At 44.5% G+C, this 13,612-nt stretch overlaps 1 protein-coding gene across 1 annotated transcript in view; it reads right to left on the bottom strand.

The window, feature by feature from the left end:
• Nucleotides 1-2,621, bottom strand: part of gnai2b (guanine nucleotide binding protein (G protein), alpha inhibiting activity polypeptide 2b) — a 283,026-nt gene extending 280,405 nt beyond the window's left edge. Inside the window, exon 1 of the mRNA XM_084317689.1 lies at nucleotides 2,165-2,621. Coding sequence (XP_084173815.1) covers nucleotides 2,165-2,282 — 118 coding nt within the window. The 5' untranslated portion in view covers nucleotides 2,283-2,621. The remainder of the gene's footprint in view (nucleotides 1-2,164) is intronic.
• Between the last annotated feature and the right edge of the window lie 10,991 nt (nucleotides 2,622-13,612).

The following is a 13,612-nucleotide window of genomic DNA, read 5'->3' as shown; positions in this document are numbered from 1 at the left end:
ACTCCCTTGGGTCCTCAGCAATACACCCACCAAGTCGATCAGATGAACAGTTCTTGAGATATGTGAAGGACAGACATGCACTAGAGCGCCACCATTTGTCCAAATGGTACAATTATATATATATTCAACACGCACTCCCCTGGGTCCAGCTATATACCCGCCAATCGGATTAGTGGTTCTCGAGATATGCGAAGGACAACCAGACTGCACGCATGCAGACAGACAGATCGACAGATTCCTCCCTTTATAGTTAGCTGATGCTACTAGCTACAGTGCCACCTATTGGCCAAATGCCACTCAGACAACATATCTACACAAATGTGGTTGCAATTGCACAAAGCGTTATTGAGATATTAAATGTGTTGTAATATAAGCCCTGCCCTCAGTATTTGGGCAAACTTTGATGGCCAACTATAACAAAACTGTATGGACTTTTTTTTTAAAGGTCGTTGTTATAGCGCCACCATCTGGCCAAATGGCACCAAAGATCACTGACTGCACTACCTTGGGTCCTCAGAAATACACCTGCTGAGCGTGAATTATATCAGATGAACAGCTCTTGAGATAACAGGTCCAAACATAAAGTATGTTGTTATAGCGCCACCATCTGGCCAAATAGCACCAGATTATACACCGCACTCCCCTGGGCGCCTGAATACTTTAGACAACAAATGTTTGTTTCCGCGTCTCTGATTGGCCAGGTCATGTGACATATACGCCCAATCGTGGGACCGCAAGTTTCTACACTGGTTAAGCTTAGGCGCTCTTTCGAAGTTGGTTAAGGTTAGAGTTTGTCTTAGAGCATGGCGATAGAACGCCTGCCCTGATTCCAAACTCTAACCTTAACCAACTGCGAAAGAGTCGCCTAAGCTTAACCAGTGATAAACTAGGCGTTAGGTAGTTTGCAGGCTGTTAGACCCGGAAATAGGCGCCGAACTTGCCGTCCCACGATTGCCGCACATGTCACATGACCTGGCCAATCAGAGCGCAAAACTCGAATGCGGAAACAAACATTTGTTGTCGAAAGTATAGACGCCCCCTGGGCCCCTACTGTGAAGTCGATCGGATGAACACACGCAGAGATTTCTTCCTTTCTAGTTAGATGGAGCCACTCCACACATTATACAGTACCCGATGACATCACAGCTTTTAGTCTTACTTTTCTGGTTTCTGATTTTGGAAGAGAGTAGCTCATGTTCATAAATATTAATTTAACTTTCCTAGGCCATGGATATGACATATTGCTATTATTTATTTGGGTGGTGCTTCCCTTTAAGGCTCTCCCTAAACATTCTGACAGTGGCACTGCACCACCTTGCCAGATTTACAGTCAATCTCCAATTTATTACTGAAATTAGGGCTTAACTATATACTGTATTAATTTTGATATTGCAATATGAAAGAATGCAATATCTACAATATTGCAATATGGGCATTTTTTATATTGATTTAACTTGATAAACAAACTAAACAAAACCCTAATGCCAGGTAGGACGGCATGATGCTTGCATAAATATTATTCCCACAATGAAATTGTTTTGAACTAAACAAAATCTGCCTTTTAATACTAGCTGTAATAATAAGTATATAGTAGGCCCACTGGATGTAATATTGCACACCGAGATTATTTCAAGGCACCCGGCCCATGAATCTTTCGTCGAATGCCAGATGACTTATGAATTAAATATAAGCATTCTGAGCAAAATGTCATCTGCCATGTACCTACAGTAGAGTGCACAGTACATTACCCTGCGCTGAACCTGATGACTAATGCTTTCTGATGCCTCTCCCAACTTTTAGCTTCAAGGGCAAGGAGTATGGTACACTACACACTACACCCCAACATTGCACCACTGGTCTCTGTCAAAAAGAAAACATCACAGTTACTAACCTATATGACTTGTTTTGGAGCCATAACACCCTAGATGAAAGTACATTAGACCTATAAACCAAAATCCAGTTTCAAATGATTCATTGGCACAAAACGTGCGCAATCCGTGCTGAAGTGATGCTGGTATGACCCCTGTCCCAGATGCGTTTTGGACTTATAAAGCATTTACAACTTACAAGGCAGCCGAAAATGTATTTTTTTGCGTCGGCTTCATTATTATAAGCAAACTCGAGGAAGACCAACCACAGCACTGCACAATAAAACCTAACCTACCTAATAAAAGCAATTTCACTTCTCTTGATGCCTTCTCCCCGTCTTCGCGGAGGTTTTTGTCAATCATCTTTGATCTCTCCGCGGCCGCTTTATCCTCGGCGCTCACCGTACAGCCCATGGTTCCAAAAGGACGCGCCGCGCACCGACCTCTTGTGCAAAACGGCTTCAGTGGTGATCGTTTCAGTGTGACAGCGAGCCGATGCCCAAAACAATGTGCAGTCCAAAATCCCCCACTCTGCCTTTTGAAAAGAAAATTCCTTCTTGCCGATCCCCTGCAAGCGGAATGAATAGAAAAATAAAATAACGATTTACATCCGGAGATTCTTTACCCACGCGTAAAAAGTCAAACGGGTCTCCAGTCCGAATAATAACCTCGAGGCTGAATATGGTGCCTATAGAAGCAATTACACTTCCAAATAAAATCTCAGTTTGTTACAGTTTTATCGGCTGACCATTTGGAACAAACCAGAACACTCGGCACCACGTCCATCCAAAGAGACGCTACTTATCGGTCTTCTCTTCTCGTTCTCAGTGGCTCAGAGTCAGAAGATGTGTCCCTGATCCACTGCGCTTCCTCACTGTGCGCTCAATTACGCATTCAAGTGTGTAGCATTTGGTTGTTTGTTGGCGCATTCCGTGACTTGCTCGGCCTGGGAACAGTTGGTCAGCAGCACCGAGTTCACTCGAGCAACCTGTCGTGAATGAAACAAACAGGTGAGATCTATCGCCTGTGTCCTAGAAGAATATGTTGAAGAACCAATTTATGTGAGAGCCACTGAGGCATGATTGAGGGTTGAGTAGTACACCGTTGCGACTGCAGTGGGCGCTGTGCCAGCATTAAATCACTGCATTATGGGAAATGTATGTTTTTGACCAAAACATTTTGTAGGCTTATGCGGTATTAATTCTGCACTTGTTTATTGTTCCAAAGATATGTAGATTCAATAGTTCAATAGTCAGTGTGTGGGCTATACCTTTGCTGTTGAACTTGTTGTAATAAGGTCTATATTTACCTAATAATTTTGTGCTTACCTGTGTATATTTACCAAATCATTGTGCGCCTGCCTATATTTACCAAATAATTTTGTGCCTGCCTATTTACCAAATAATGTTGTGCCTACATAGAGATGGGGAACAGCGCCCCCAAGTGATAGAGATAAGACTTAGGCATATATCTCAAGGAGGGAGTGAATGGAAATGCCAAGTTTTTAAATCAATGTTTTCAAATACATAAAATATGTATCCTATATGTACCTGTAAAGATAGCTTTTTAATACATTCATTTAATATTTTTAAAGGAATACTCTACACAAAAATAAAGCTCCTTCATGCTTTCCAGTCTCACTCACACAAATCCCCAAACTATAAATGTCTTGTTCATATTTATTGAGAGTTAATGAGTTTGACCAAATCCGTAATTACAGCTGAATGAAATTATGTAAATTAAAAAAGATTGCAATCCCTGTCACTATTCTTTTCATCTTTTCATCTTCATCTATAATTTCATTTAGCTGGACTAAATATCTTCTGATGACATCACAGCAGTGCATGCAACACTGCAACAGTGAGGAGGGCATGGTGACCTAGCAGGATGGTGACATGGCTTCAAGTTCAGTTTCAGTATGTTTGGTCAACACAGCTTAGCTAACTTGACAGGCATGATCAATCAAGTGTGAATGTGTGGCTGTGTTCATATACATGCATCTATCTCTCACTTTGCATTCATCCAGAACAAACAGGCTCAGAGACCGTTTCTTCCCCAGAGCCATCACCACCTTGAACTCTATGCACCAATAATTCACCCTTTCCCCCTCCTCCCACACTGTGCAACATCCTACCCCTCAAGTGCAATATCCACAGTGCAATACCCACCCACTACCGTCTGACACTGTGATTGTTATTTTGTATATTGTTATTCTGTATATTGTTGTTATTTTGTATATTGTACAGTATTGTAACATTGTTTTATTGTATAGTATTTTATGTTTCCGTAATATAGTATTTTATGTTTCTTGTATAGTATTTTATGTTTCTGTATAGTATTTTATGTTTCTCCTTTATTACTTGTGTGATTTTATATTCCACTACTGCACCTTAAGTTTGAGTCCCAAATCTTTTTGTATGCGAATATAATGACAATAAAGTACAATCTAATCTAATGGTATATTCATATAGTATAGGTCTGTTGATATATGGTATAAACAAAAATGACAAACGTATTGTATAGTTACAGTGCAGAACCTTATGTGAAGTATCATTTAAACAAAAGACAAAGATCCATATGTGCACATTTATGCTCAGGAACATTACCACCAGCCCTAGAGACTAGCAGCTTTAATGCAAATTGAGAATGAGGTTAGGGTTAGGGTTGTCTATACTTTTTAGTCAAATGTCCTCCATTTATGTATATTGTCTTGAACGGGATGAATATGAAAAACTGCGTCAGGAAGCTGTTAATTTGCCACGCTTGGGACGGAAGGCAGAATACTTTGTTTAAGAGCTGTAACCTGTATTTATGTAATGAAATTAAATGTAATGTAATAATGGAACACTGCAACAGAACCTTTGGTGTCTTATAAACCCACGAGGGCTGGGCACACGGAAATATAGCCTGAAGTATTATAGCCTGTTTGCAAGTGAAGCTGATTTTGAGACGTATTAGTATCTTTTCAAAAAATGTATACAACTATGTTTTTTTTTCAAATAATATAGTCTAAATCTAAATGTAATTATTTATTTTCCCAGCACCTCGTTATTCCCTTGTATTAAACCCACCATTTTTAGTGGGTGTAGCATAAATAATATCTAAAATTATGTCCTTCCCTGCCTGACTGACCCACACCCAGGGGCGTCATTTTGGTATGGCACTCGCCATACCTTGGCAAATTAAATATTTTTTCTTTTTTTTATTACAATTGTTTTATGTTGATTTAGAATTCGAATGTCAACATTATGAACGAAGCTTCGAACTATTCGGTACAGCCCTAGCATGTTTTGATATTGTCAATTATTAGAAAACATTTACAAATTGGGCAGTAGCCTACAAGTTAAGGCAAGCAGCAATTATGGCTCCAAAAAGCACAGCTAATGTATAAATCAAAGCAAATCCATTACTTATGTCCCCCATGTGACATTTCTGAACGTGTTAAGGCGTGCTCATCTGAAAACCTCAAACCCTGACCGAACAGCAAAGAGTACCTATCTAATGAAGGCCGCTAGGCCCAAACGTTAACATGTTTGTTGAGATTCTTCAACTGAAGATCTGTGTGTATGTGTGTGTGTTATGTGTGGGGTGTGTCTGTATACCCTGATCAGGTGTTCCCAGTGTGTGATGTGTTATGTCTATGTTGTAGTTCCCTGTCCTGGTATTGTAGTCCTTATCTAGGTTGAGGTACTGGAACGCTGGTGCCAGGCCAACAGCCTGCTCCTGAACATTGGTAAAACCAAGGAGCTGATCGTGGATTTGAGGAGAAAACAGCAGGGGACACACCACTGAGGATAAACGGGGCTACCGTGGACAGGGTGAGCAGCTTCAAGTACCTGGGGGTTCACATCTCAGAGGATCTGACATGGACAACACACATAGACTCAGTCGTAAAAAAAAAAGCGAAGCAGCGCCTCTACCACCTGAGACAGTTAAGGAAGTTCAGAGTATCGGGGAAGATACTCCAGTCCTTCTACTCCGGAGCTGTAGAGAGCATCTTGACTGGAAACATCACTACCTGGTATGGAAACAGCACGGCACAGGACAAGAAGGCCCTACAGAGAGTGGTACGCTCAGCCGAGCGTACTACGGGTATTGCACTACCACCCCTGCAGGTCCTATATAATAAGAGGTGCAAATCCAGAGCCTGCAGAATAATGAAAGACCCTCACCACCCCAACAACAGCCTGTTCAAGCTGCTGCGGTCAGGCAAACGCCTGCGAACACCAGCAACTAGGACAGAGATACTTCGGCTCAGCTTCTTCCCCCAGGCCATCAGAGCCTTGAACACTGAACTCTCCACGCACAAGCACACATGAGCACACACACAACACACACACTGTACACACTGTACACGCTCACTGAAGGCTGGTGTCATTGTCCCATCCCAGGCATTAGTAGAGACAAGACTGGACATTCCTCACACTATGCTAATCTCTCTCAGAGCCGTCTTGTTGCCTAATGCATATCTTTCTTATGTATGTATTTTGTACATGTTATCGCTTTGCCATCTTGCACATGCGTAGATGCTAGCATGGTAGAAAACCCACTACAATAAGCAGATTTGCTCCACTTGGTCCAAAGTTCGTTTTCTCCCAATCCCCTAAATAGATTTGTTTTCTGCCTCCATTAAAAACTCTAATGTGAACCTTAGTAAAAGTGCATGTTGTGTTTTAAGAGAAGGGAAAAAACAAAACGGATCTGTTCATTATGCTGTTCATTCTAGTAGAGCCTTGCAGTGCACCTCATCGTTATTCTCCTCAGAAGAAGAATGCGGTGAAGCGTCCTTTTCTCTTGTTACCTGTCCTTTTACATGCTGCCTTTTCTTTTTTCTTTTTTTTGACAACGCCTCCATCCCACTCTGTAACCAGTGTGTGTAATAACCTAAGGTGTCCAGCTAGTCAGTGTTAGGGTTTGAAACCGACCTCAAACGCACGGCACAGACAGGTAGTTCAGAGTTAGCCAAATACTAGGGCGTATTTATTTTCAGAGTCAAAAAGGAGCAAGTAACAATCTTGAAACTCTGCCTTCAGCAGAGTTATCTGCGGCTCTGCAGATCCTCTTGGTGTTCGAGGTGGGGAAACGGTATTGACGCTGAAGCGGCTCTGCAGATACTCCCAGCTTCAACTCGAGGTGGAAAAGAGAGAGAGAGAGAGAGAGAGAGGTAAATAACAGTCCACATCACACAGAGGCAGTGCGGTCTCCTCCTCCCTTAGCTGAGTCCAGAACAAACAAAACGATATCTTCAGTGTTCACCACAACACACAATTTAGCTGAGGGTCAGTGCAAAACAAAAACGATAAACTTCTGTGTCTCTTCTAAACACACACCCCAGCTGAGTCCAGTGCAAGCAAATGATAATCTTCAGTGTCTCCTTTAACACACAACTTAGCTGAGTCAAGTGTAAGCAAAAATAGAACTCTTCAGTGTTCTTCAAAACACACAAAACAGAATCGTCCAAAAAAGGGTTTGGTTCAAACTCACCAAAGCGCAAGAGTAAAGCGGGTAAACGAGGCGCGGCTCAAAATGGGGGACAAGGTCTTCACCAGCGGCAATCCACAGATGTCCTGGAGGGAGAGTAGACGAGGCACAGCAACGGGGAACAACAGGCAGAAACAGAAGTATTCAAAACGACCCGACATCGATTGAAGGGAAGTCCCAGTATAAAAAGACTCTGGGGCGCTAATAAAAAACTATGACAGGTGCGCGCTGGAATTGATACTTGCTCCAAAAGCGTGTGGCGGGGAATGCACCAATCAACACAGCACCTTAAAGGAGCGGAGCGTGTGGCGGGGAATGCATCAATCAACACAGTACCTTAAAGGAGCGGAGCGTGTGGCGGGGAATGAACCAATCCTCACAGTCAGCTTATCAAATATGTTGGCATTGATTAGTACCAGTTGTTCTGATCGACTGAATCGGAAATAAGCAGATGAACAACATGCAGTGTTGCAAAGAAAAAAAGAAAACTTGCTTTATTGATAGTGGAAAATAGTGTAGTGGAAAATGTAGGGAATTTTCTTGCTAAATCAAGGCAGCTCACAGCGTTTCACCTGCACTGTACAGGGCATTTTGGAATCCCGCAATATTTATATTAATTGGCCCTTAAAGTGCCCAGAATGTATATGATCCTGCTGGATATTAATATTGCTTTTTTTTTTTTATCCACTTTTTCTCCCATTTTCTATATTTTCTCCCATCCCAATTTCGTAACATCCAATTCAACCCTCCCCTGTCACAAACGCTGTTTCTTGCCTCCCACAAGCCAGCTGCAATGTGGACTAAGTCATACATAGCACAAGTCCCCTCCGGTACTTGAGGTAACAGCAGTCGCATCTTTTCACCTGCGCAGCTCGATCTCTCAGTGGCGAGGAGTAACGCGTGGGAGGCTCACGCTGCCCCTGACACTTCCTGATTCTACTGCGCAGGCGCACCAACCGACCTGTAGGAGTCGATGTCCACAACGCCCGATCCCCACCCATCAGTTTCCCACCCCCTAATACGGCCAATGTGTATTAGTACGGACGACCAGCTAAACTGAAAGCAAATGTGGAGCGCTGGGCTCGAACAGGCAAGCCCAGCGTCTCCAGATTTCGTGGGGAGCGCCTTGCCCACTACGCCACGTAGCCGCCCTGGATATTAATATTGCTTTGTTTTTCAGAGATCATGGTTTGGCCTCGGCGAGACATGATCTGGAAGTCTCCGGATCCGCTGGACTTTGGATTGATGCTGCCCACTTCCGATTGATAATGGCCTTGGTTACTGTTTACTGTTATGTTTTTCTTTTTATGTTCATTCCCCCATTACGCCTTGGGGTTATGGAGATACATTTGGGTGCGGGGGTGTTACGTGTGGGGTGTGTCTGTACCCTGATCAGGTGTTCCCAGTGTGTGATGTGTTATGTCTAGTTGTAGTCCCCTGTCCTGGTCTTGTAGTCCTTATCGTTTCCCTCCCAGGTGTATCCATTTGTAATCAACCCAGGTGTGTCTTGTCTCGTCATCCCCTCCTGTATAACTGTCCTGTTCTCCCCTGTGTGAGGTGCTGATCCTGTTTGTACAGTTCTGTTTTGTTTGTCATTACTCTTCTTTTACGAGCCATGGTAAATATAAATTAAATATCTTTTGTTGGTTACTTTGGCTACCGTCTCCTCATTATGTTACATTGACAAGACAACGAGCACTCCTTCAGTCAATGGTAACATAATAGTGTGTGTACTACCTTTTTATCTTTGGGTCTTCAATGTTCGGAATATATTTTTCCCCTGTCTAAACAATTTCAGACTCAATGCTCAAATGTTAAGACCCTGCAGTAAGTATTAAGACTCTGCAGTAGGTGTTAAGACTCTGCAGCATCGGCGTATTTAGACCACTATCACTGGGGCACGTGCCCCAGTGTTGATCAGCTGTGCCCCAGTGATAAAAAAATTATAATAATTTTTTATTTTTATTTTTTACTTCGCTTTGAAATATTATAGTGAAATATTTTGCACTGTTGTCGCATTTATCTTGTTGAAATCCTCCAACAGGCTCTTTTTTGTAAGTTGACTGGTTTGCACACCCCTATGACAGCTAATACATGGTACATCCCATGGTGCTCAGCTGTCAGCAGTCAGCTGGCCATGGTTGCATTCTGTCATGATGGCAACCCCGCCAGCTAAGAAAGTTAAAGCAAAGGAAATTCGGGCATTCCAGCCCTTGTGGACAGACTACTACGGGTTTGTGTGTCAGAAGGACCGTGCTGTGTGTACTTATGTTGAAGGCTTGCCAAACAAAGAGACAATCAAATCAAGGATAAAAGATATCCCCATGTCAGCTCGAAGTGTCCGAAAATATCAGAGAACAGCAAACAGCTGGATTAAAAGATGCTCCGGTGTGCAGCTTAAAGGGACCAACCAACACAGCCCCCAGATAACGGAGCTCAGTAAAGCAAAACAGTGCCAGGGATCACAGGTAGGCAGCTGTTTATTTTCCTACACATGGCGCTGCAGCATGTTGAACGTCTTTCTCTCTCTCTCCCTCTCTCTCTCTCCTCTCCTCTCTCTTTCTGGCCTTGCTCCGGTGGAGGGATTGGAGGAGGGTGTGCCATCATGTTAATGTTAGCCTCAGTTAAACCTTGCGACGACTGAGCTGTGTTCTGGTCATGTGACACTACACATATTTAATTGAGAGTAGACCCTTTATTATTTCAATTTAGCTGTAAATACATTGATACATCATTCAGTAACATTTTCAGAGCCTTATAACAAAAACATTATTACGGTCACCATTGTGACCAGTTGGATTCTTTTTACTCAAAATGTGAGTATTATCAAGTCACCTTGTGTTCTTAAAACAATGACAATAAACATAGTTTTATTAGGTTGAAATAATGTGGTTGTGTACTTATTTTTTCTGTTAACTTATTATGGATTGAAAACTGAAAACCAAACTAAATGTGCTATATATAGCCTACCGTCTGCGTCGAATATGAAATAAAGGCATCTAAATGATACAGTTTTTCTTTAAAAAAACAAGCTCAATCAAAAGATTCTACATGATTCCAAAATAGTGAAGAAAATGACTTTAGGAAGAACAAAGGCAGAGGCTCTGGTCCTTGCTCCAAAGGCAGTGGGTGATGTTCTCAAGGCCTTAACATCAGACAAACCCCTCCCATTCACCATACAGATGGATGCATCTAACCTAACCCTAAAACCGAAATAAAGTTAAAAATAATAGTTTAAAAATCTGCCCGAAAACCGGGCAAAATCGGCAATCCCTGGTTGCCCCCCTGTGCCCCAGTACAGTGGTTGGTCTAGATACGCTCCTGCTCTGCAGTAAGTGTTAAGACTGCAGTAAATATTAAGACTCTGCAGTGTTAAGACCCTGCAGTAAGTGTTAAGACCCTGCAGTAAGTGTTAAGACGCTGCAGTAAATGTTAAGACTGCAGTAAGTCGGCGGACCGCAAATGACATCATGTCATAAATCAATCTCTCCAGAATTTTTGACAAAAGTATCGTTTTTTTTTCAAACGTATTCAAGTATAAACATCATAACCATGTCACAACAGCATTTGTAATGTATATTATCATCAATACGTTAGTTTAGGAATAGGTTAAAGTGTTATTAGATAGATTTTACTTTTCAATCTGTTTATTTCGCGAGGGCGACCATTTTGGATATTTTGAACCATGGGAATTGTAGTTTTTGGCGGCCATTTTGTAGACGACAGCACTAGATCTTTCAGAACTACACTTCCTGAAAGCCTCTATAGACCACCGTAACACTTCCGGGATTCTGAAATCAGGGAGGAGATTGCGGGGGGGTCAAATGAATGAATGTGGACGAGAGCCGTGATGTAAGCTCCCCCCTCTGATAGAACAGTCCACATTCATTCGAGCGTCATCTCGCGTTGTCCAGACTCCATGGGCACTCTGCGCATGTCCATGCGGAATAGGTGCTTTAAAATGGGCTTTTTCTCTGCCGATTTAGTTCTGATCGATTAGTTCTGGGTCACGCCGTGTTCAGGAGAGCGAGACGCATAAACGTCTATTCGATCATGTCTCTAGCACCCCCACAGCCGTATCGGCAACCACTTACATCACGGCTCTCGTCCACATTCATTCATATACTCCCCCCGCAATCTCCTCCCCGATTTCAATGTAACGCGGAAGTGTAGTGGTCTATGTGTTATGGTTTGTAACCGACCCCAATCGCACAACACAAGACAGGTATGAGAGTAAGCCAAGAACTGGGCATTTATTGAACAACACAGAAAAACCGGCACTGTCCCTTTAAGGGAGAACACAAATTACTGGATAACAAGAAGGGAAAGGTACAGTGCCTTTAAGAGGCGAGCTGGCTAAGGGGAGGCTAAGGGAAGGCTAACGGAAAGGCTAATGGAACAGGGCCGGGGCAAGGGACAAGGAAGGAAACAGGGAGGACTAGGAGGACTGGACAGGGAGGACTAGGAGGGCTAGAGAGGGGAGACAGGGACAGAGGCCCGCGGAGGCGGGCTGGGGACAGGGAGGACTGGGAGGACTAGAGTGGGGAAACAGGGACAGAGGCCCGCGGAGGCGGGCTGGGGAGAGGGAGGACTGGAAGGACTAGATAAAAACAGGGTAAGGCCCTGGAACAGGGCGAGGGCTGGAGCTGCATACTGGGACAGAGAAAACAGGGTAAGGCCTTGGAACAGGGCGAGGGCTGGAGCTGCATACTGGGACAGAGAAAACAGACAACGCCTGGGATAAAAGCATTAATGAAATGTTGCTGCTCTGCAGCTTCTCCCGGGATGGTTAGTCTGGGGAAGCAGACGGTGACGTCAGAGCCGCTCGGCAGACTTCTCTCGGCAGAATCTCCGAGGTGGTAAACGGAACCGAGAGGGAGAGAGGGAGAGGGTTAACTCAGAGTACAGTAGGGAACAGAGCAGGTGAACAGGAGAAGTGACTTGTCCCAAAAACAGAGTAATCCAGGTGACAGAATCTTCGGTGTAAATACACACTGTGAGTAAACGTCCCAAACACAAATCCACGTGATAGAATCTTCGGTGCAAATAAACACTGTGAGCGAAGTCCCAAACACAAATCCAAGTGATAATATCTTCGGTGTGTATACACACAGTGAGCGATGTTAAGGCCAAATATTATCCCAATGAACAATCCAAAAAGCTGATGCTGGGTGAGTGACAGTCTGACAAAAAGCTGGATATCTTCAGTGTCTTTAAACACACGAAAAACGAATAGGATCAAAGACAGTCATAAAAACTCACCCAGGCGCTGTGCGTAAAGAGAGTAGGATCAAAACGGGGCGAGCGCGTCGCCACGGGGAACCGGGTGGTCCAAGCGGAGGTCTGAGTGGTGCGCGACTGCTTGGAGTACGCGCCGGTACGAAGGGCGCATCTGGCGCGGAGGTCTGAGTGGTGCGCGACTGCTTGGAGTACGCGCCGGTACGGAGGGCGCATCTGGCGCGGAGGTCTGAGTGGTGCGCGTCTGCTTGGAGTACGCGCCGGTACGGAGGACGCATCTGGAGTGCGTCTGAATGCGCGTCAGGAGTGAAGAGCGTGTCTGCGCGGAAGAGCGCGCCGGCTCGGAGAGACGCATCCTCCCGTAGAGTATTAGGAAGCGATGCGCGTCTGGAGTGAAGAGCGCGTCTGCTGCGCGGAGGTCTGGATGCGCGTCTGCGCGGAAGAGCGCGCCTGGCTCGGAGAGACGCATCCTCCCGTAGAGTATTAGGAAGCGATGCGCGTCTGGAGTGAGGAGCGCGTCTGCTGCGCGGAGGTCTGGATGCGCGTCTGGGCGTCTGCTGCGTGGAGGTCTGAATGCGCGTCTGGGCGTCTGCTGCGCGGAGGTCTGGATGCGCGTCTGGACGTCTGCTGCGCGGAGGTCTGAAGTGGAACACTGGAATACCTCCCGTGGAAGTTCTAGAGAGCGCAGTCCAGTGTCTCCTTTCAGGCAAACGGAGACAGGAGGCGAAGGCTAGAGTGCATCTCACGCCGGAGATGAAAGCAGCATAAACAGACAGAGAACCTCCCGAAGGAGTCTTGGTGATAGGGATATGATACGGAATGATACGGGACGACCCGACAAGGGACAGAGGGGAAGAGCGAGGTACTTAAAGCCCACAGGGGAACTAATTAGAATAAACATCAGGTGCGTGAAGGTAATTGATACTTGAACTAAAAGTGTGTGTTCGGCACCAGACCAATCAAACACATAATGACAGGTAGTCCAAGGGTGTGGCTGCTGAGAGCAAACGAACACGAGGGTGGGG

The sequence above is a fragment of the Notolepis coatsorum genome (genome assembly GCF_963971535.1).
Source record: "Notolepis coatsorum genome assembly, chromosome: 6".
Taxonomy (NCBI): domain Eukaryota; kingdom Metazoa; phylum Chordata; class Actinopteri; order Aulopiformes; family Paralepididae; genus Notolepis; species Notolepis coatsorum.
The sequence above is the reverse complement of the archived record's forward strand: the minus strand, read 5'-3'. Positions and strand labels throughout refer to the sequence as shown.